The 25015-nt window shown below is 43.7% G+C and overlaps 1 protein-coding gene across 3 annotated transcripts in view; it reads right to left on the bottom strand.

Annotated features, from left to right (window-relative positions):
* EPHA5 (EPH receptor A5) overlaps nucleotides 1-25015 on the bottom strand; it is a 197785-nt gene that overhangs the window by 139937 nt on the left and 32833 nt on the right. For all 3 annotated transcript variants that reach the window (XM_065634839.1, XM_065634840.1, XM_065634841.1), the window contains one exon: nucleotides 14530-15193. In XM_065634839.1, the coding sequence (XP_065490911.1) occupies nucleotides 14530-15193 (664 nt within the window). The remainder of the gene's footprint in view (nucleotides 1-14529; nucleotides 15194-25015) is intronic.

Below are 25015 nucleotides of genomic sequence, written 5' to 3'. Positions count from 1 at the left end.
TCCACCAGTACCCCCAAGTCTTTCTCCTCAGGGCTGCTCTCAATTCCCTCATCCCCCACCCTGGATTGATACTGGGGGTTGCCTCGACCCAGGTGCAGGACCTTGCACTTGGCCTTGTTGAACTTGACAAGGTTCACATGGCCCCATTTATAGAGCTTGTCCAGGTCCCTCTGGATGGTATCCCATCCCTCAGGTGTGTCAACTGTACCACTAGCTTGGTGTCATTTGCAAACTTGCTGAGGGTGAATGACACTATGCTTTAAGTCGATGCTGTGGCAGAAACAGATCAGTGCAGCTCACCGTGTTTTCCACATACTGCTCGGGACACTATAGGCACCAGCAGCATCATAATCTCAGGATACCAGAGTGACTCAACCTCCTGAACACTGGACAAGTGAAGGCAGCAGGACTTGAGGGGTGAGAGCGCTTTGCCTTTAGGGAAAGGAAGGGTAAGATGAACCACGGCACCCTCTAACTCCTTCTATTAGATGACTCTTCTTCATTAAAACTATAGTCCTTTTTGACACCTGAAATGTTATTCATCAGAGTGCCCACATAATTTATATATCACAAATATGATTTGGCAGGATTAAATATGAAAATATATCAAGGATTTGTTACTGAAAGGGAAGCCATTTGCAGCACACAACAGGCCAGCAGAAGAAAAGCCTGATTGCTGTGATGAATAATGCATATTGCCTATGGTATTAATTAACCTTGTACTCCAGTAAGATACTATGAAACAATAAGGCTAATTTGAATGTGGCCTGACACTTTCCCAATGGCATCTGGAAATCAGCCTTTGGAACACGTAAAATTTGAATTTTTTGAACTAGAAGCCTTTGCTCAATAAACTAACTTTCTGAGAGGTTGTTTTTGTTGCTCTGTGTTCGCAGCCCACATTGTTTGCATGCACATACACAACACAAAACACAGACGGGGGCTCCACAGCCAGAAGTGGTCTAGCTTGGCTTTCCACAGGCTCTCACCCTTCTCCCAGCAGCACGCAGCAGTGACAGTGTGCCTCCAACTAAATCCTGCAAGGTCTCCGCAGACATCCTACAGATGTATCTGCAGCACAGCTGCTGTACGGTCTTGGTTTCTCCCCGATTAGAGCCACAAAACACTTAAAACAGCTCACTGAAAATGAAGACTGGAACTTTAGGCTAATGGTTTTACACTTCCATCCGAAAAGCCGATGCCTCCATCTGAAGATGCTGACTCTAGTTTGGCTGATCTTGCTTTTCTTCTAAAACACTCATTTCCCTGTTAGCCCAAAGCTAGTCATGGGATTAGAGCAAACACACAGGCCATACTAGAAGTGGTGTGTTCTTATTCACATGCACAGCACACATGAAGCACAGCAAATGACTCGCACGTACCAGCATGGCCAAGGACACAGATGGCACCACGCACAGGCATCTTGGTAAATACCTTTTGTAAGAGCACACATTCAACCATAGCTTCACGGAGTCCCAGGAGCAAGTTTGCAGATGACACTGATCATAGAATCACAGAATGGTTTGGGCTGGAAGGGACCTTCAAAGCTCATCCAGTCCAACCTCTGCCACAAGCAAGAGCATCTTCACCCAGATCAGGTTGCTCAGAGCCCTGTCCAGCCTGGCCTGGGATGTCTCCAGGGATGGGGCAACCACCACCTCTCTAGGCAACCTGGGCCAGTGTTTCACTTCCCTCAACTTCATGGTCAACTTCATATACCAGGGTCTGATCTATCATACCCTGTTTCCCCAAAAATAAGACAGGGTGTTATATTAATTTTTGCTCCAAAAGATGCTTACTTTTTACATGTATAGCTGCCTGGACACTATTTAAATTGACTTTTTTTATCAGCTGTAATGAGGGCTTATTTTTGGAGTAGGGCTTAAAGTCGAGCATACTAAGAAATCCTGAAAAACTATGCCAGGTTCAGGGTAGGTCTTATTTTCAGGGAATCAGGGTAGTCTTATCCTGGAAATCACACTCAAAAAAGCAGACTTTTTGGCTCTCTCCAAGCACCCTTCTGTCTCAGGAATGTTTGGGAAGCCACAAAACAGTACCTTACAATATTTTGGGAGAGCGGGGTCTGGCAGGAGGCACCCTTCCCCACCCCGCCCCCCCATCAGTGCACTGAGCAACTCTCATTTCAGAGCCCATGAGTGACTTGCTGCCTTCACCATCAGTTTGACACAGCTCCGGTCAATGCCATTAGCCACGCTCAGAGCTCAGTCAATAACAGACTCACACAATCATTTTGCTTGTCCCCAAGCACCGGATTTCCAGCTGGCAGCCATCCCACACACCAAAGAGTGAAAATCCCACACAACGCACCAGCAAAAAAAGCACCCAGAGATGTCTAACCTGACTGATCAGTATTGTGTTACTGATGCATCCAGGAGGCCAGAGTCCAAAGACATCAACTGTGAGGATGCCAAGCACTGTACAAGAGACAGTTGAACACACAGCAGCCTAGGAAAGGCACTCTCTGATATTCAGGAGGTCTGGAGGTCAGGATCAGACCACTACCTGAGAAACAGATCCAATCTCACTGACATCAATTATTATAAACTAAATTTCTATTCTATAGACTGTGCTCTGCTAGCAGTCAGTGCTGCACTTAATAAAGATCTAGGCCAAAAAATAATTTGGTCATTAAAAATATTATCAACTGTCTACCACCAAAAATCAATGGCAAAAATCCCCAAATGCAGAAAGCACAAGATCACACAGCAACTCGCGTTTGCCAGGAAACCTGCACCCTGATACAAGGGCTCCAAGTGCCACATCCACCAGGCTCGCCGGCACCAGGCACCAACAGGATGGGTTTTGGTTTTTTTTTTTCTCTCTGGTATTAGCCAGAATCTCAATCTGGACCAAAATTCCTTTGCACACTCGAGCATAAGCCTGTCTGCATCTGCTGTGTGAGTCCACACTGCTCTGACCCAAGCCACATCTGTAAGTATTACTGCAGTCTAAGTTCCCTACTGCAGGCTTTGTCTGAGGATGCTGCTGCTGTCACAACACAAGAGCAAGTCCTAGCTGCTGTGACACTTCATCTGTCTGGGCAGCAGTATGCCTGGAAGGATGACTGCCCTGTTTTAGTGGAAGTATGCAAGACAATCAAGGCCAGCTAAGCAAACTAGTTTTGACATAGTAAATCATGCTTGAACTGTGAAAGCAAAGAAAAACAATGTAAAAGCTCTTAAAAAAAAAAAAAGCCTTTACAAATAATATAGGCCAGCCTTGTGCACAGGAAGGGGAGAAATGCTTTTCTCTGAGCCCTGAGCCTGACTGAGGACTTTGTAGGCAAAGAGGGGAAGACTATTTTGCAAGACAGACACCTGCCTTTTTCTGCAGAGGTCTGTAGCCATTTCCATGTATTTCATTTCCAGGATGAGTCTCATGCTGGTCACCTGCTCTGGCACTGAAGGGGCATCAAGTGCTAAAGCAAAAAGCTGTCCCAAAACCAGGTAGGACAAGAAGAGTGAAAACCCATCATCCACATACTCACTCATTACCAGCACACACATATGCACACAAAAGCCCCAAGCAACATCCAGCCTGGCACTGGTGGGTCCCATGACTATTTTTTGCTGTAGTACTCGGTAAGCCTTTAGCCATTTTTACCTCAAATTGCCTCTGCAGACACTTTGCTCTGGAGATGGTTTTTTTGTTTGTTTGGTGCTGGTGGGGTTTGTGGTTGTTTTGTTTGGTGCTGGTGGGGTTTGTGGTTGTTTTGTTTGGTGCTGGTGGGGTTTGTGGTTGTTTTGTTTGGTGCTGGTGGGGTTTGTGGTTGTTTTGTTTGGTGCTGGTGGGGTTTGTGGTTGTTTTGTTTGGTGCTGGTGGGGTTTGTGGTTGTTTTGTTTGGTGCTGGTGGGGTTTGTGGTTGTTTTGTTTGGTGCTGGTGGGGTTTGTGGTTGTTTTGTTTGGTGCTGGTGGGGTTTGTGGTTGTTTTGTTTGGTGCTGGTGGGGTTTGTGGTTGTTTTGTTTGGTGCTGGTGGGGTTTGTGGTTGTTTTGTTTGGTGCTGGTGGGGTTTGTGGTTGTTTTGTTTGGTGCTGGTGGGGTTTGTGGTTGTTTTGTTTGGTGCTGGTGGGGTTTGTGGTTGTTTTGTTTGGTGGGGGTTTTTTTTGTTTTGGGGGGATTTTTGTGTGTGTTTGTTTTTTCCTCCTGGTGAGATAACAATCCATCTGTAGCAAGCCAACCATTGCAATTCAGGAAATCCCACTGGCACAGGGACATGGGGCACCGCAGCCCTTCACAATTAACTACAGCAACCCTCATCACCCCGAACCCTTTCTTCCCACCTGTAGATTTCCTCCAGTAATTAACATGCCCTATTGCCTGAGATTTATACTAATAACTGACTGGCTGTTGTCCCAAGATCCCATCAATGCTGGCACTTTTCAAGCACAGAGCCTTGGCAGTAATGAACTCCACAGCCCTAGCTCTAGTGCTGCCTGGTTATCAGACTATCTGCAAGGCTGCCCAGCACTGGGAAGCTGCACATCACAAGCTGCTTCCACCTAATACCCAATTAGCACATGCCCACGCTTGTAGGGAGCAGCTTTTCCTTTTGCTCTGCAGTAATTAAAAAGCTTCCTTTCCAGGCAGCTTCTGAAGGCAACGCCATGACCTTCGTCACCGCTGCAACGGGACGATGGACTGTGTGACTCAGTGCAGGACCTCTGATGCACTATTTGAGGAATTGGTACCACAGCAAAGTGACCCTTATGACCAGAAAGAAGGCAGCTGTTTCACTCAATGGATGCTCACCACGACCCTGGAGTTCAGCAAAGATGATGGTTCACTAGGCAGGCTTGCTCTACTCAGGTAATACCAGGCACAAATGTGCAGAGAGGACTGGAGAGTCTGCTGAGGGAGAAGATGCTTTTTTTATCTATACACAGAAGGTCTGGTACTCAATAACACCAGGGCTTTGGCAGTGAAAAGGATCTCCAAGCAGAGATAGACTCCTCGGCACAGCTTCCAGTTGATGTGAAAGTCCTGCTCAGAGAAAGCGCCTCTAGGCCAAACACATTTTGAAGGAAAGCATCTGAGGTACAAAAGCAAGCAGCCCAGGAAGGGTTCAGAAACACTGAGCATCTACTGAGTTCAGCAAATTCTGATGACTGCCCAATGCTTTTGAAAACAAAGTTTCTACGGGCCCAAAGTACTGATTTAAATAACCTAATTTTAAGCAGAGGTTTTCAATGGGAAAAAAACAAAACCAAACCCAACCAAACAACAACAACAACAACAAAAGAACAACAACAACTAAAAAACACCACAAAACACGAGTCATGTGTTTAGGTGGAAAAAAAAAAGGGAAAAAAAAAAAAAGGAGACTTCCAAAACTTGGAAAACTCCTTGCAAAGACAAATTCTGTTCAAATTCCAGCTCTAGAGAAATGGTAAGTTTGTTGTCACTTCCCAATGAAACTGCCTGGAGATGAATGATCTCACAAGAGTCTTAGGTTTGTGCAAGACCATAAAAAGAACACATGGGATCAAGTAAAGCATGAACACCCCAAGCCACAGTTCAGGCTCTCGCCTCTGGCTGACACTGAACTCTACATCTGGCCCAGAGCCATCATCTGTTAAATGGGGGAATGGTGACTTTAGCCTCCTTCACAAAGTAGATCTTTGAAGGATTTGGCCTGATAATGCCATTGAGCTGCACCCCACTGTCATTTACAGTGAGAAGAAAGTTGTCATCTAAAATCCCAGCTCTTAAAACTTCAGCTGTTTTTTTTTTTAAGGACATACATTTATAAATGTAAGACAGGCATATGAAAGTAATCAGGGACATCCGCAAGCCCAGCACCTCTTTTGTCTTCTTTTTTCCTTTAATCTGTTTTGGGTATACAGTTTGGGGTTTATGTAACACCTAGCCTTGCTCTTTAAGTTTGTTCAAGTTTTAACAACCTCACAGCCACCCTGAGGGAAATTAAAAATGGAGGCACATCACTACTACGCTAAATACGACCTTAACCATGTGTTGTCTGTGGATACCATTGTGTCTATACTAGATTAACTTATTCAGTGATAAAAAAGACCAAACTTCAAGCAAAATGGGCGTCTCTGTTTACATGAAGATGAGATTCACATCCTTCTGCAGATGTCTGTGTTGCAGTCTCTTTGCAGTCTATGGAAGGCTCACCTTATACAGGATAAGTTTATTCAGCTAAAGAAATGAAATAACTAAGCTGCAAATCTGTTTATACAAGGCACAACTGTAGCCTGCTTCCGTGGAGCCTGGATTTCAACCTCAATGTTAACCCAAAGCAAGTTAAAATGGTCATGGTATAAAGCATGCAGAGAAAAACTTATTACTGAAACATGAACACATCATTAACTACTGCTAAGTGTTTCTAAATGAGAAACACAAAACTGAAAACTCGTGTTATGAATGAAACACACAATAGCACAACTTTGTTTTAATAACTTGTATAAATTGGTGGAATGAGGATTCTGACAAACAAGCTCTGGCAGACCTATGGTAGTTGGAGAGGCTACAGCCACCCTTCTGCTACAGATCACCACCCAGAGACAGTGTGCACATCTTATTTGCCCCAGAACAGGGCATCAAGACATTTGGTCACATCAGCTCATGTGCAGACTACCCAGTTCTGCAGACCCAGCAGCAGCTTCCAGCAGTGGGACAGAGTGGACAGCTGGAGACAGCTGTATCTTAAATCAAGGCAAAAAAAATTCACTGCATTGCCAGCCAGCATTCATGTACTTTATCCTTAGTATTTTTGCAGACCCCTTAATTGTTGCTAAAACTCACAATTAATAAATATCATCGTTTGATTGCAAGGCAACAAACTGGCAGATGCTTTGTTAACACCCTCCCTTTTTCCCCCTCTTTAGTCCCCCCTCCCCACTAAGGAAAGGCAATAGGAGGGCAAAGAGAGACAAAGAGAGAGAGAAGACTTGCAAGTTGGAAAAAGTTAAAAATGTTTTACTAATGCTACTAATAGAGAAAATAATACAAAATACACAAGACCAATCTTGAAATTCCCAGCACAGCTCAGCACCGGCTCTGCACAGCTCCAGCTGCTGCAGGGCAGGCACCCGATGTCCTGGGTTGGACTCTGCAGCAAACCAGAACTGGATTCAAGGATGCGGGGTCTGTCACTAGGCCTCAGATTTGCAGGAACGACTCACAGGGTCCTCTCCAGATGCCAGCCATAGTGGAAGAGGAATGAGACCCTCGTGATCTCCCACTTTTATATGAAGTATCATGTGGATGGGACGGAATACTTGGTTGGTCAGTTTTAGTCACCTGTTCAGTTCACTCCTCCTTGCCCCTCTCACTTACAGGACGTGCATCCTTATCAGTGACCTTGCATTCCATTGCTATGTCTGGAAAAACATGTATCCAACTTCAGAAAAGTGCAGTTACTTAGAAGAACTTCGCTGAAAAGAAAACTCACTAAAAGAGAAACTGGTCTTGTTTTTAACAAAACCAGGACAATAAGCAAGCTATTTCCAAGGAATCCAAAGTCAAAGGTGGCAATCAGAGGAACACAACAGGACTCTGGCTAACACTCCTTTTCTCCTGCAGCATCTCTCCCATCCCATAATTTAAGAAATTCCCTAAGCTACCAACAGATACCCTATATTGAAGAATGCTAAAACCAAATCAAGTCACTACTCAACCAAATATCACTTAGTTATCTAGGATCAGACTAAAGAGCATCCCCTAAAATCTGCCCCAAGCCACCTTTTGGCTAAGCAGCAAAACACAACCTTCACATTTAACGCTTTCAGGACAGATTCCAAAACCTATTTTATTTGCACTGCTCAATCTACACTTGGCATGGGGAATAAAGTACTCCTTAATTGTCCTTCTGGAAGGTGACTGCAGAGCAGCCACACTGCAAGGAACTGTAAGGTTAAGTTAGGCAAAGCAGTGGCCTAAAAGCATTGCTGCAGAATGAGGAAAGATCTTCAGGGTCATTGGGGTTACAAAGCACACAAGGTAGTGCAGTAGGTTACAACTCGTTAGCAAAGCGTAATAGACTCTGCATACACCGACACTGTGCCTCCTGTAATGAAAGCGAACACACAAAATGAAGAAAAGAGTAATATTTAACTGATCCTGTTGCAACACAGTTTTGACCTGTGGAAAACATTCCCCTGCTCTTGTTAACTACATCAGCTGAAGAACAAAACACCTAAATACACACATGCACACATCTCTACAGAATAAAACCTATTCCCCCTCCAGCGACAACGGCCTTTTGCTGAAATGTAGCATTCAAGTGATTTTCTTTACATTTGAAAAGATAATACACACTGTACAGCCAAAAATTTGGCTATTCTGACACTGGTTGGTTTTGTGCCTAATTAAAATTAACTAGGCACTTCAGCTCATAGTTATATAAATACCTACTATGCTATACTCCCAACTAATTTGGTTTTAATCAGAAAAACACACAAGAAGTATGAAAGATGGGCAAAGAACTTCCTGGAGGGGCAGCAGTATTTCCAAATTAAATATTTTCCATATACTGAATATTTCCATCTATGTTTTTCTTGCCATGTAATCACCTCCCAGTAGAACAATTAAAAAGATTTTTAATCCTGTACCTTGCTTGCTTTCTACTCTACCACAAGGGTAAAAGCACACTTGTCTTAGTCACCCAAGTCCCAGCTGGGAAGTCTCCCAAATGATAGGCAGGATTTAGTGATACTCTCTCTTTCTAGAATCTGTAACAAGGAGTTTAGAGTGAGAATTCAGCTGGTCCAAAGAGGCACGATGCAGGTCGTGGAAGGAGTGAAGAAAAGTTGCCTACTCCACCATCAGATGCAGAAACAGAAACGCTGGATGCTTTGGAGCAAAAGCCTAAACTCCAAAACACGGTTACCCATGCAGCAGCACATTTCCTAGAAATAAGGGGAAAGGCAAGGCAATGGCCAAGCTGTACCTGGGGAAACCACACACACTGAATTCCTTTGTTAAAAATTAGAATCACAGAATACCAGGTTGGAAGGGATGACAAAGATCATCTGGTCCAACCTTCCTTGGCAAAAGCAAGGTCTAGACAAGCTGGCACTGCACCCTGTCCAGCTGAACCTTAAATGTGTCCAATACTGGGGAGTCCACTACTTCCCTATAGAGATTATTCTAGTGGTTTTACTGTGGTATAGAATCATAAGATGGTTTGGGTTGGAAGGGCCCTTCCAAGCTCATCCAGTCCAACCTCTGCCACAAGCAAGAGCATCTTCACCCAGATCAGGTTGCTCAGAGCCCTGTCCAGCCTGACCTGGGATGTCTCCAGGGATGGGGCAACCACCACCTCTTTAGGCAACCTGGGCCAGTGTCTCAGGACCCTCAGAGTCAAAAATTTCTTCCTCATGTCCAGCCTGAATCTCCCCTCTTAGCTGCACTTCATTCATGAGTCAGGCCTTGGGGACAGCTGCTGTGCAGAGACACAACAGTCACTAAGCACAGCTCTGCCACTGCTGCCTGTGTGATCCCTTGGTTGCCTGCTGCTGTCCACCAGCCCAGGGTCACCACCTCTGCCCGCCCACACCTGCACGGCTGCAAAAAAACCAAATTGCCTCCAAATACCCTTCCAGTAGCTGATCAACAGGGGCAGTCACCGTGCTGGGAAAGTTCCTTCCAATGTCTGTGCCGATCGCACTGCTCTCAGAGGAAGATGAGTAACTCCACATCAATCAGCCAGCAACAATCACCCAAGAACTGATTCGGCAAATAAAATTCTAATCTACATAAGCTAGCTACCTATGTCAATTAGTTTTAATTATATCCAGAATAAAAGACCTGTGAACACAGAGGTTTTCTGCAGCCTTTGTTTTCTATAAGAAATTCTCATTTCTCTTGGCAAAAAAGCTGAACTGTAACACAATACTGAACAATCAGCAAAAATAAATATTCTTTTGTAAACGCGAAGAAGTTTATTCGGCAAAGGTGATCAAGGGAAGAATAATCAAACAACAAACACCACTATTTAAGAGAACAGAAGGGCTTGAAGCTTCTTGAGCTGCTATACCAAAAAAACTCACAAACAAACAAACCAACCAACCAAACAAAAACCCCAAACCATACTTATTTCCTCTGGCAGCAATTCCCTTCTAAAAACAGAAAACCATACCCCAACCCATCATCTCTCCAGCCCTCAGTAGGCAGCATGGGTGAGGTAAGATTTCTCTGAGTTCTCCTCCATTATTTTGTCCACCTCTAACATCTGTAATATTGTCCATACCTTGGAGCTGGCTAAAACCAGCTCTACTCCTTTTGATGTCTCTAAGTAGCAGCATGCACTAATTCTTGGTAAGGAGAGCCTCGTCAACTCCTGCACTCATTACTTGCTTTTTCAGCTTGGCTCATTCAACATACTACTTCATTTTTTATTACCCGAATGTTTAATTATTTAATTAATTTGTGATTCAGCTCCGCAAAGAAGCCAGAAAAAAAACTCAGGCTCTGAAAAATCAATTACATCTGCAGTTACCACTCTGCAGCCCTGCAGCCACTAGCAGGACCTCACCACCACAAGTGTATTTGGGTCTCATTAACCTGACAACATCCTCTCTCTTCCAGTAGCATGAGGTCTAGAGCCATTAAAGGGATAAAAAAATAAGCCCATATTGCTTTTCCCTGAGAACATATTGGGCTGAAGGTGAGGACAAATACAGAGAAGTGCCAAAAAGTGCCCTTTCCACAGTGACTTTATTCCTCTCCTACAGAAACCCCAAATGCTGAGCCTTGCTGTATGCAGAAGCAGCAACTAAAACAAAAGTTACAATAAAACTCACCTACACCAGTGCAGGAAGAAGTAAAGTGTCAGCTGCGGCAGACAATTAGCAAAAACCCTAAATGGGTGAAGGCAGATTTCAATGGTCCTACATCAAGTTTTACAGCATTTTGGATGTGGCCCTCAATTGTGGTTGAACAGGCCCTCTGCTAAGGAGGAGACCACTCCTCAGAGACTTGAAATGGGCCAAACAGACTTGAAACAGGGCATTTTCCAGCTGCTGAAAGTGCTCAGGAACATTTCCTCAAGGACCCATTCAGACAGCACCAGCTGAACCGAGGCAAAGCCAACAACCATCGGTCCTTCAGTGGCACCAAATCACCACTCTGGAAACCAGCACAGAAATTCAGGGCGACTACTTTCATTTCCCTTATTAACTAGTACAGCAATTCACTCTCGTGAATAATGAACCTTAACACCAGCCCCTCGTAAACATGTCCCAAAACAGACACAATTTACCTCTAGCTGTCCCATTGCAGTTGCTGATAAATGGGCCATGCTGCCAAAGGAGGTGAAAAAAAAAAAAAAAAAAAAATCAAGCAGTTTGGGTTATTTACAAAAACTACCACCTAGCTGCTTATGTTAATTGAGGGAGCGAGCACGTTACATAAGGAGATTAGACCATGTCATATTTACAGCCTCAGTGTCCCCAGTGAGAAAAATTGCTCAGTTGTTACTGTCAGTGCCTTCTTCAAACAGGAACCCTGCTGACAAGATGATGAATTCAGAACATCATCGCCAGTTAATGATTTGTAGGCAGAAGGGATTTCAATAGCTCCCATATGTTTGTGAGGGTGACTGGGATTTACATCATCTCTAATAAGACAGTGTAGTCTGCTTTGTCCAGACGTGACACCAGAGCTTGGAAAAAATGTCATCCTTGCACGAGAAATTTTAATAAACAAAGGCAGCCTTTTCTGGGTTGAAAATGTTTCCTGAAGCATGGTCAGTAATAACCTGCTTATACACCAGTGAAAGCAAGCAGGGAGATGACAAACCAAAAGGTGAGGAGTTATTTAGGTGTTTGTCAAAGCCACACCACAAAGTGTCAAGACCATAATTCTGTCAGCCGGGAGAATGGAGTGTTTCCTAAACACCAGTCAGGCTGGGGCGGGGGGGGGCGGGTGGGTGGCCTGGGCAAAAAAAAAAAAGCATCTGCAAGCACATAGCCCCTTCCTTGGTGTAACTTATTCTGCTTATGGGCTGCAAAGTTGAGTTTACCATCCTAGAAAATAGCTCATCCTTGTGAATATAACAATACCCAAATCAGACAGCACTTGACTCACACAGGATATCAGTGTGAGCTCCACCACACTGAGGACAGACCTCCCCATGGCCTAAGGCGGAACGTCTCCTGTCAACTGAGCATCTTGGAACCAGCCAGCAGGAAAACACTTGCCGTGGTGACCTGTGTTAAACACAGGACAACCAAATGGGGTCCTCAGACTTTGTCACAGGCACTCAGATCCCAATGCCCCATTGATTTTTTTGGATGGAATTTAGGGCTTTGCTACAGATGAGAATTATGGGCTTTAATGGCTCCAGAGAATTGAAGTGATATGAGTGTGCATGCTGTGGGTGAAGCATAAGACTAATTTATGAGGGTATGCCCTACCACAGAAGGGCAATGGTACAGTGCTACAAAGCATCTCTACACTTCCAAATTACGCCCACACTCCTACCCAACACAGTCATAAATTACATCACCAGACACTGTCCTCTCAACTGACTAAGAAAAATTTTTAAAACCCACCCATACCCCAAAATGGAAAGCAGAATCCCAAATCACCAAGGTCTTCTGAAAGCACACCCTGTACCGCCATTTTAGCACTACGAGAAATCCAACCACTCTAGAGACACAGTAGGTTCTACAAAGGTAGTCTCATGCTTGTAGTTTAAGCCAGTGGTTTTTTGGTTTAGGGTTTTTTGTTGGTTTTGGTTTTTTGGTTTGTTTTTCTTTTTTGTTTGTTTGCTTGTTTTTTGTTTGTGGTGGGATATTTTTGGTGGGGTTTTTTGTTGTGGTTTTGTGTGTGTGTGTGTGTGTGTGTTTTGGTGGTGGTGGTGGGTTTTTTCTGGTAGTTTGGTTTCTGTGCTTTGAGATATCCCATGCTGCTCATGCAGCAGGATTTGAGAGGTGACTAATGATTGTACCCCTTTCCTCCAAAGATTCTTAGAGGTATTCTTAGAGGTGACCGAAGTCGGTGTCTAGACGTAGCCCCAACCAGTGCATGTTATTTTGGGACATGGTATTTTTAGCTACAGTGAAGGAGATCCTTGCTGATCTATCTGACCCATATCCCTCATCTGCAACAGTCTGGATTTCCTCAGCCTGGGTCTTGGCTACTCTTGTGCAGTATCAAACACCCAGTCAGACTCTTCTTCCCACCTACATGGGAGAAGTATCTTTATTGGCACAGGATAGGCAAAACCAAGTCAGGTTTTGCAATATTGACTGCATCTGCAGAAAAAGGAGGCTATCCTGATCAAAAAACTCCCCATTTTATTTTGTTTTTGGAGAAACCTCTGGTGAACAGTCATACCCACATTTTCTCTCCAAGTCAACCCTTGAACAGGTTTCAACTACATAATCTTCAGGGGCACAGCGAGTGACTGAGGACTAAAGGATCAAAGCTACAGTTTGCTTTGGGTACACACTGATCTGTCCTTTGTGTCAACACTACAAATACCAACAACAAGTGCCTGGAGTGGGGCAAAGAGGAAAGCAACGCTGACGTCAGTCAGAGCAGAATCCCTCTGCCTTCCCCTTGGGTTATCCATTACTAGGTGGGTGCAAGTAAAAGGCAAGTAAGGTGACCAACAAATTAAAAGTTTGCTTTTTGCAAACTGCATTGCAGTCTTTCCTTCTTTCTCCTTTTCTCTTTTATGCCCAAATAGGTTTAAAGCTACCGGTTACATATTTACAACAGAAGGGCAAATTTTATCAATAAGTACATAGTACAGCAAGCTATAATCTAAGAGCATATAACCTCATTTTATGTTGCTCTTCTTTAAAAGTTGGGGTTTTTTAGGTCTTGAGTTTCAGATACCCTAGGTCTTTTTTTCAAGGCCCTCGATGACTCAGGAGACCTATGCTGACCAGCAAGCCAGGAATCTCAGCCAGCTGCTTGTGTGAAGACTTCAGCACATGTGGAAGCATTTTTATCAGTGTGACTTTAGATTTAACTCTGAACAGCTGAGCAGCTTTGTATTAAACTATTCACCAGAAAGGAAAAGAAATCAGCTCACACCATATCAGATCTTATTACCGCCGGAGTGATAAAGAGAAAAACATATTCCTTTAAATACAAAAACAAAACACATCTTGCGTAGGGAGATTAACTTCGAACATTCCCTGGAAAAGTCCAGAAAAAAAAAGAAATCAAGCTTCTCAAATTCAAAAGAAAATTGCAATATTGAGGAAAAATAACATAAAACTTTAAAGAGCAGATGAAATTGCAATTGTCTCATGGACCCAACAGTGCAGTGCTCCAAAGGCAATAGTGGTGAGCCACATTCTCCCTGTCCATAGCCCTGTAAGCACAAGAGGGACCCATACGTAAGTGTCAAGTCCCACTACTATCCAGCTAAGGCTGCCACAACCATTCACAGGACCTCAGTGGAAGTCAGAACCCAGCCCACTGCTGTCAACTCAACCAGGCACGAAGGACATGGAAGAGAAGGAAGCCAAGACTCCGCATCACCCCAGCAGCCTTAGCGCGGCACCCTCTCTGCAGAGCCTTACCTTGGCAGGTGTTGTTCTTCTCCTCGTATCCTGCCTTGCACAAGCACTTCCCGATGGGCACCAGCCATTCCCCCTCAGCACTGCAGTGCATCTTCGGCGCCTCATCAGTCACGGAGTGGTCAACGCAGATGCCTGACACCTCGAGCAGCTGTGAGGAATCCGCTCCTGTGACAGTGTCAGGGAAGTGGGCCAGGTTGCGGATTACCGACGGGCATTTCTTGTAGTACACACGCACAGAGACCAGGGCAATGCAAGCGCCCACGTCCTGGAAAGCAAGGTAAAATCCCTTTTTTGTCAGGGGCCCAACATCTCTCACCTCTGTGTTTAGCTTCATAACTCTGTCACCGAGGTCTAACTCTGTGAAGCTCTCATCGGCAGCAATGGTATCAATCTTGATGTACTGGTTTTCTTTGACGTTCCTCCCGTCTTCATCATCTGATTCAAAGTAATACATGTTAAATGTCTCCTTGCAAGTCCCAAGTCCTCCTGGAAGGCTGTTACAGTCCCTCAGGGTGAATTTGAGCTCAATGAAGATGCGGGATGCCCCTTCATTAGAGATCCAGCTGGTCAGAAGCCAGTTGTTCTGATTCTGTTCCATTACCTTGCATACTTGGTATGTGTGTATTGGAGCATAGTTTTCATCCACCTCACCAATTTCTTCCCACTGTATAAAAGGGAGAAGTATTACTTTTTTTGAAAAGACACAGGTCCTACACAATCTTAGCTTTCCCATCTAAGAGCACTTCAGGATTCAGAGGTTCAGGAGAAGTTTAGGGGAAAAAAAAAAGTTTTAAATAGCAGTGTTCCATACTGGAGGCTTGATATATTCCTGCAAAGTCAGATAAAAGACCTTTCAGCAATATAAAAGGAAGATAGTTAAACCCTTCTGTTTCAGACATTTCAAAAACGGTAAAACATACTTCTGCGTTTGTCCACTAGTACTTTGTTAGGCAACAAAATGAAAGCAGATGGGGCCATAAGTTGGCCTCTTCCAATGCATCCACATAGGAGATTTTAAAAAAAAAAAAAAGCGCACAGCTATTTACAGTCCGTCTGTCCCTGCTCCCTCAGGCTCCTTTCTACCACATCCTCAAGTCACTGCTCAATGCAATGGAGATGACCACATTTCTCCAAGCTATTCTCTCCTGCCAACGCCCTGCCAGAAAATGAGTAGAGTGGTATATGAAATAAATGTGCCTTTGCTCCCTAACAGTGCTAGTCAGAGGAGTCTCTGCTGATGCAAAGGGGAGATTACTTCCAATAAATGTTACAGGGATTTGCAAATCTTGAGCTGTTTGAGCATGCTATGCAGGTTTTTAAGCAGAGCTTCAGATGACATCTCCTAGATCTTCGTGGGAATTGTAATGACTGTTTTTTCCATTTTATTTTGGCCACACTCTGAAGTGCACCACTTTGAAGAAATGCTTTTTCCTAATCCAGCACACAACAGTACGGAACACTGCCACAGGGCCTACAACAGAAACACAGTGTTAATGTTTCCCCTCTGCTTTTGAGAACTGCAGTGTCACATTGAGAGACAGTTAAACCCACATAAAATACAGGAAAGAGCTCAGCAGAACCAGCAATGGATTCAGTTTCGTTCCTCTCCTACCTTTGACGTGCTTATCTGCAAGGGCTTAACTGCCAAAGCTTCTTCCATCCTCTGCCCAGTGTTGCTGCCCACATCTAGCACAGCCACAGACAACAGCACACATGCTGAGCATAATTTAAGGGTGCTCTAGTACAAGGCAATAGCTATATTCCAAGCTGCAAATTTCCTAAGGGCAAAGGCCAATTTTTTTTTCATTGGAGATACAGCCTGAGATGAAGTTGAGAGCCTTCTCAACCCAGATGCAATTACCACAGAGCTGACAGGGAATACCCTCAGAGTCAATATAACCATGAACTTCTTTTCAGGGAAATGCTGTTCTCAGATTTTAAATGAAAAGAGTGGCAACAAGTAGCATGAAAACATAACCTGGTGCCACAGTCCAAAATGAGTTACAAATACCACCAGAAGAAAAGCATTTTCTCTCCTCCCTGACCTGGGAGGTGCAAGAGAGCACTTTGCAATTTCAGCAAGATGTACCGACAGCAATGCAGAGCCCATATGTACCACCAGTCTGCCAAGTGAGGAACCAAACCCAACATCTCTGTCACGCTAAGCAGTATTTTCATTTCAAAACACTTCCTACATCCCTGAGCTTAAACAGGCCATGACCTCGCCACAATGAACATGTTCATGCCACTTTACCTTCCCCGGCAGTGCCACAGACTTAGCTGTAGACGTGCCTACGAGAGAGGGCCAGGCAGGTCCGTGCAGTATCCCTGCCTAACTTGGGGAGAAGCAATTAACAACTGGGGAGAGGCAATTAACAATTGGGGAGAGCAGAGCCACAGAGAAAACACACAGGAAAAATACGCAAGTTAGCACAAATCTGCCGCTAGCTTCTCTACGTTCCAGTAAATAGGATGGCTTAAGGTCCAGGAAATTAAAAAGTTGAGAAGCACCATTCTTCAACTACTGTGGCTAATTTAAGTGCTAAATATGCTGTACATAATATGCTTCCAAGTGGATTCGTTTAACATGAGACCATATAAATGCAAAGTCTTATTTTTATCCCAGTGGCAATTCTGAGTTTGATGAAGAGAGAGTGTTCTCCCTCCACCCCTCGATACAGGCAGAGGTCCCAGGCAGAGGAGCTGGGCAGCACCTTGCCATATCACCCAGGAAAGACCTTCAGGACTTTAATCCTTTGCTTTTATTGGCTGAAGGTCAGAGGATCACTCACCTGAATAACCACACACATCAACCAGCACACACGGAGAAGTGTTCACCTCCAGCAGGAGCTGGTGAAAAGCACGCGAGGAGTGGAAATTGTCCAGACCAGTTTTAGCAAGCAGGAATGTGCAAGGATGGCCACGGGGCACACAGTCTAACTCCACACGACATTTAGGGAGCATCTAATGCGTATTTCTTTAGAGAACTGACATTTGCAGTGACTGCAAGTTGCAGTAACATCATTAGTGACCTAACTTGAAGGCATATAAAAAAACATCACTTCTCTTTTTTAATACTTGTCAGATCAATTTTTCTCAATGCTCTCCAGAGTTACAAAATTAAGCTCATTTCCATTGCTGCTCCAGGAGCTGTGTTAGCAGAAAAGTAGAAAAAAGCTAATTCGTTCAAAAACTAAATCCAGTGATTCTAATGGTTGCTTTCACAAACTGAGAGCACTTAACACTGTGAGAAGGTCCAAGCATAAATAAATCAGCTTGAGCTAGAGTCTAATCTCAACTGCAACAAGTGACATATCATCTACCATTAGGCTTCCAGATGTGCTGCATTTCCAGCACCGCACCCCAGATCAGAGTAAGTCCTGCCAGCACTACCTGCAATCAAACCTAAAGCAATCAGCAGAGCGCAAAAGGGAGGTGCTAGCCAGTCAAGGCTGCTTATCTCTCTATAATTCTCAAGGGAAAGCCAACCCGATTTTATCAGAGCAGCCACTATTGTGCCAAAATCTTGGCTCTGTCATTTAATCCCGTCTCCTCTTTTCCTTTCTGCATGTAGGAGTGCACCATTTCTTTCACTTCTAATGTGTGCAGCCATGCCTGCCTTGCCCAGAGACCGTGGGCAGCTTGCGCCCTTCTGCTCTTCCAGCCCTCCATGAGAAGATGGACCATCCGCCTGGTCTCAGCTTCCCCATTGCTACAGACCTCAGACAATTATTTCAACCAAACGATGAAATGCTGCACACCTTACAGTTAATGAAAAAGAAAACTCACCACATTTAAGAGACAGAATCTAGACAAAAATATTGGCATAAAAAAAATGAAGTGCAACTGGAAAATTGTGTAATATTATGATTCCTCTCTGCAGTACATAATTTTGAGATGTAAATCAACCCCATCTGCAGGATTAAAACAAAAACACAACATTAATTTTGTGCTAAATGTTTTCTCTATGTTAACAGTCTTAAGAAGGAAAACACAAACGCATTTAAATGGCCTGATGTTAAATCATTTATAGCAGACCTATTTCTGAATCAGAAAATTCCAGTACTGGCAAGTTAACAGAAGGTAAAGGCTGCACTCGGTTCCATCAATAGGAAGCCTGCAATTCACATGGGCTATTTGCCTATGGAAAGGCCAAAGATATCACACAGCTAACTAAAAATACAAGAGCTAAAAAAGCATTCAGTGGAGCAGCCTTGGTTAAACAGACAATTTTAAAACACTTTTACCAGATGTAGGCTACTCAGGCTTGTTTCTCATCTCCAGGATTCCTGAACTGCAATTTGGCACTGCAGCACATCAAAAGGCTGCTACCCCAAAACCAAATACTAACAGCAGGGAGAAAAATCTCAGAGGTTTTGTTTATTTGGTTTTGTTTTGTGTTTGTGTGTGGGTTTTCCACCCCCCCGCACTTCCCCAGGACAATTTTGGTGGTCTCCAGTAACTCACTCTTTAGCAGCCACTAAAGGTGGTATGGAAATATCAAGCCTCTTTCCCAATTCCACACATTCTAGCACTACTGAAAGAATAATTAGGCATTTAGCAAAATCCTATGAACCTTAAGAGGGATTCCCAGGACTCATCCAAAACCTTCCCAGCAGGACTCCCTCTCTCCAAGGACTATGTGACCTGCCTCTGTTCCCACTACCTATTTCACGGGTACAAGAAGCCTCATCCTTTCCCATTTCATTTTCCACTCCACCATACGGACTTCTGCAACATATGCATATAATTCAGGTATCTGCTGGCACAGAGCTGTAAGATTGGAAAAGGATTCATGCGTTTTCATCCCTTCTCTTTTGGAAACAGGCAAGCCTGGCATAGACCTCAGATCCCACGCTTCAAATGTGCAAAAGCATCTGAAGTGCTCCGCGCACTTTACCCACATATAGAGGAGGTAGTTTTACCCCAAGATCCTGCTGTCAAACCCAGCACAAGCACACCGGTGCAGAGGAGAGCGTGGCGTGGGGCTGTACAATCCCTATACCAAGTTAACAGGGGAGACCTGTCGCCCTTCCAGAAGGGCAGAGCAGCCCAGCATTCAGCTCTGTGCCTTTCATCCTCCGTTTCATCCTGGTCATATTTGGGCAGTTTCTTCGATTTACACAGCTGATGTTAAGACCTTGCTGCCAATCAATAGCCTCCAGCTCAGCTCACACACGTTTCTTCACATTACTCGACTATCTCACAAAACCCAAAAACTTCTTTTTTTTTTTAATCTGCCCACTGGCTTTCTACCTGCTATTGTATTATAAAGTTAAAACAAATAAGAAGCAGGTTCTCCTCTGTGGAGTTTCATTCACTTCAGGGAGGTTGCATAAGGCTAAATCTCCAGTGAAAGCCAGGCAGGGCACTACGCATCTTTTTTCCTGCATTGCAGAAGGTTTTGCAGGGCTGTGCTATCTGTGAAACAACACTGACTGTGTCACCATCTTGCCTTACAGACACATCAGTTCAAAACTTCAGCTACTTCAAAGTCTGCCACCAATATCACCAGTTTTATCAACAAGCCCTACACAGCATTGCTCAGATGTTCAGTTCCAGAGCTGTGTGATTAAAGGAGAGTCTTGGCTTTTACTGGAGTTGTTTCAGTCTTCACTGAAAGAAAAAAAGATGTCGCTCAAAAAACAAGAGCACAAAACAGAAAGAACCAAAAGGTCACCTTATTTGCAGCACAAGTTTTATGAGAAGCAGTTGAGGGAACTGGGGCTAATTAGCCTTGAGAAAAGGAGGCGGAGGGGAGACCTTATGGCTCTCTACAACTACCTGACAGGAGGTTGGAGCGTGGAGGGTGTTGGTCTCTTCTCCCAAGTAGCAAGTGATAGGACAAAAGGAAATGGCCTCAAGTTGCACCAGGGGAGCTTTAGATTGAATACTAGGAAAAAATTCTTCCCTGAAAGGGTTGTCAGGCATTGGAACAGGCTGCCCAGGGAAGTGGCGGAGTCGCCATCCCTGGAGGGGTTTAAAAGGCATAGAGACAAGGTTCTTAGGGACATGGTCTAGTGCTAGAGTTAGGTTATGGTTGGCCTTACTGATCCTGAGGGTCTCTTCCAACCAAAATGATTGTATGATTATTTGTAGGTGTCTAAAGCAATGCTGGCCTCAGGGTTGGCACGAGCAGAACAGCGGTTTTGAATGCTGGCATAGTCGAGAGGGTATGTACAACTTGTAGTACCTAGCAATCCTGGCAGTCCCACCAGCACCTGATGGAGCACCTGGGTGACCCTGGTACCCTGCCCACTACATGCCACCTCCGGACCAACTAAAAGACAAAATGGCTTTGCTTAGCTCCCCTCCACCACCGTTAGGTCACCAGGTCCTGTTTTAGGTAGAGCTCTGGAGCAATTTTTAAGCAGTTGTGCCAGTTCAACAACTCAGGTTTCAAATTCTGCTGCAGTGCACTGGCCCCAAGCAGGATGCTTGTTCACTGGGACAGACTCGCAGCAAACCGCTCAACACAAGCACAAAAAAACACAACACATCAGGAAATGAAAACAATTCAAGAATTTGAATCAAGTTAGAAAGGAGGGGAGGAGACAAAAATAATCAGTAAAGGAGCGGGGGGGGAAACAGCCATTTTGACAGCCTCCCAAATAACGTATTTAGCACCTTCCTGAATTTAAACAAGATGAAGTAGTGGGCAGAAAGAATAAACCAATATGAAAATTGTTCTAGATTAATCCAAACTATCTTTCAAACTCAAACACGCTTTTTTCAAATTTCCACAACCAAAACAAAAAAAAACTTAGTATGTGTATAGATGAACTCTTCCAATACCAATGTCCATTTTTATAATGCAAAAGGGGCAGAGATTCCTACACAGCCTCTGCCTGGTTTTGTGGGTTTTGGAGCTCGTTCCAAGGGCAGGAACCACCATCAAAAGGAAAACTGCAGAGAGTTCAATGCAAACAGCACTCATCCCAGTGTTTATTAAAACCTTGAAATACCAGAAGCAGTTGTACCCACCCAGGATCTTACTATTTCCATATATCTCCCCACCGGAGTCTCAAGTCTCATTTGGATGGCAATTTAACAACTGAGACATTTATACAGACAGACATACATTCCTACTGACAGCACTTACTAGTCAAGCAAAAAACATAATGGAGAACAGGCACAGAGGATAGAGAGGATCAGATCAGTCTCCCTACTTGGGCAGAAATCTGGTCTAGCGAAATTAATTTAAGAAGCAGAGTTTCCGAAGAAGGAACTTATTTTCTGGTGGTTTGGCACATTCTCCTCAATTTGTCAGACTAGGAAAATAAATAAAACAAATAAGAATACCACAACTTTGGCACTACTTTTCTTGTATTTTACTACTGGATTGCAATTTTCTGACGTTTCTCACAAATGCCACTCTGCTCTAGCCACCAAGCTGCACAGTCTGGTTAACGCCTCAGAATATCCTGAAGTTAGTTACCTGAAATAAATGTGAGTTTCCTACTCATTACAAGAAATTTCCCAGCCAAGAGCTCATTGTTCATAAACTAAAATGTAAGTGGGGGAAGTAAAATGCAAAGAGGTATGAACTGAAAGTTCAAAGCATCTCTGAAACATGTCACATCTGGCTAGCCATACACGTATTCCCTGCTATCCCACATGTGATACTCACCTGGCAGAAAGCAGACTGAAAAACTCACTTCCACTATCCTCCCCACAAAAAAAAAAAAAACAACACCCCACACAAACACAACAAACAACAAACACCCCCACCCCCCACACACACAATTTAAAGAGCAAATTCTCACTGCAACAACAGTAAGGGAACAGCCAGACACATACTTTTGAAAAATCACTTCCAATGCATGGGCAGCAAAGGTGTTAGTTAAGAGCAGAAAAAGGGTCTTAATCCATGTTAAAAGCCACTCACCACTGCACTGAGACTTACCGAGGCTCAGTTTCACTCAATGTCAAGGTTTTATGTACTGTGTCAGAGAGCAAGAGGGGAATTAGCAAAGATGGGACAATGTTTAACATTAGATTTCCACTACTAAACAGAACTACCCTAGAAATGAGTTGGATTAATGTTCACAGCACCATCATGCTCCATTGCAACTCCACTACTGCTCACCTCACATTCTTATACTCAGAACTCAGCAGCAGCAAACAGCTTTGAAAAAAAAAAAAAAAAAGCATTTTTTGTAAGTAAGAACTTAAGCATCTGGCTGGATACTTTTTTCTCATATGGTGTTTTGGATTTTTTTAATTTCGCCCAGGTTAAGCTTTCAAGAACCTGTGCAGAGTCAGGTCTGTAAAACTGAGAGAGCATCTCAAAATACAAGCAGTATATTGCTAAAGCAAGCCCAACCTAAGCAAGCCAGTGAGGAAGAAAACCAGTTAAAATCTTAAAAATTATTTTCAGAACATGCTTATGATGAAATATATTATCTGTTCAGAGATCTGCATGATTCAAGCTGTTGAAAAATGACATAACACCATGACAAAGTCACCTAGGCTTTTCAGTGCTGCACGACAAGCAAGATGCAATGGAAAAATATGAAAACGGGACAGAAGTTTTGCTCGGACATTGATCATTTGCATGATCAATGAAAGATGTCGGGACCAGAATCCGAATAGGAGAACCCAGCTGGAGGTTAGCACAATTGAAATGAAAAGGAGCATCAGCCGCATATTTAATCAGAGACCGTTCTAACCCCTTCCCAGAACAAAGCACTTGAGGTGTTATTTGCCAGCCTCATCTCTTCCCTCCCATTTTTACTACTATATAAAACTATACGGGGGAGGGGGTTAAGCTTTGAAATTTCCTTTATATCTGAACTAAAACATCCGTTTCACACTGTGGTCTAGCAATTGAGGCTAAGACAGCAGAAATGAGCATGAAAGAGGCAATGAAGAAACACAATACCATTAAATCATTTTTCACTGCTTTACGTACCACTCATTGTAGAACTATTTAACAAATGCCATAACAAACAGTGTTGACAATACACAGTTTAACACAGGAATACTGACAGAGTCAGTTTTTCAGAAGGACTCAGTACAGTATGACATATTTTGGATTTATAACCAACTGCTGGGGTCTTCAAAGCTTTTGGGATACTGTTCATATTACTCAATGATACCAAGAGGTTCACAGAACTATTTCCAAAAGCAGTGAGAACAGAAGTTTTCCTTGTTATTCTAACATCCTAATAAAAAAGACAAAACTTATTTGGTGCTTCTAATTGCTTACTGCAATTGGGATAGCACAAAACATTTGGCCCATTTTTAGTGCACGCAACAGTAGAAATTTGCAGGGGAAGAGAAGGAAAAAATACTTCTTTTGAAAAAAGCATACTAAGTCCTTTATCCTTGTCATCAGCTATCTAAAATTTCCTGTGAGGAAATACTTTAAGAGTTTCCGGCAAAGAAGGAAAACATACTTAACAAAAAAGTGCACTTCATGAAAATAAAGATTAAACATCTCATTTTTCTAATGTTTCAGGCAAAGTGAAATATTAGAAAAAAATTACCCATGGTGCTGCTCTGGCAAAGCCCAACCTCTCAGGCAGATCGCAAATTTGACTAGATTATAGACAGCCCATACGCTGTATCAGACCCTCCAGCAAACGCATTATTTTGCCCTTACTCCCTGGTCTCTAATCTATCCAAAGCTTTTCAGAGAGATAATATTACATTCATGGTTTAGGCCTTGACAACTGCACCCATAAATCAATTTTAAATCCTGCATTAATCATCCTTCTGTAATCAGTGGCTATTCAGCACAAATTTACATCTCATTTCTGTTGGCCAAACAGCCACATTAGAGCTTTGAAGCTTACTCCAGCTTAAATGATTATATTCCCCTAATAAACACTGAAGTCCTCCCAGTCCACCTGCCATGAGCTGTGTTAACAACAAAGAGAATAATGGCAGAGACCATCCTGAGTCAGCCTTGTTTGGTGCTACAAACAGCAGCCCCCACACCGACCAGATTTTTGCATTTCCAACACACCCAGACGGAAGAAATGCAAAGGTTGCTCCATCTGCGCAGACCCTCTCCTGGGAACCGGCGTGCACAGCAAGGCGCGTACACCACCCAATTTATTGCACCTCCTCCTAACAGCTCTGTTGCCACCTCTTGAACACACAAGGTTACCAGTAAGACCAAATCCCAGCTATTCTAAAGAGCTGCTTCCTAGGGAGGCAGCAGAAGGAGGCAGGCGCGATTCCCTGCAAGCTGAGCACCTTACAACTGTCACCAAAACCAAAATGAGACGTTGGAAGCTGAACCCTGTAGAAAATCCACCTTTCCCATTTGTCAGACAGCTGTAATGCTGTTCACAGCACCATCAAATTGAGTCTTAGCATGCTGTTCTTTGATCACCTCAGAATTCAGTATTACATTTCTGACTACAAATTTTTCCCCTGGTTTTTGGGTTGACCTTGCTGCCCTGGGCGACAAAGACTATCACTTACACAGGATTACAGTAAGCAGCTAAAACAGGATCCATTCGAGGTGGATTTT

The sequence above is a fragment of the Caloenas nicobarica genome, chromosome 4 (genome assembly GCF_036013445.1).
Source record: "Caloenas nicobarica isolate bCalNic1 chromosome 4, bCalNic1.hap1, whole genome shotgun sequence".
In the NCBI taxonomy this organism is placed as follows: domain Eukaryota; kingdom Metazoa; phylum Chordata; class Aves; order Columbiformes; family Columbidae; genus Caloenas; species Caloenas nicobarica.
Note: the sequence above shows the minus strand (reverse complement) of the source record. Positions and strands in the feature narration are given on the sequence as shown.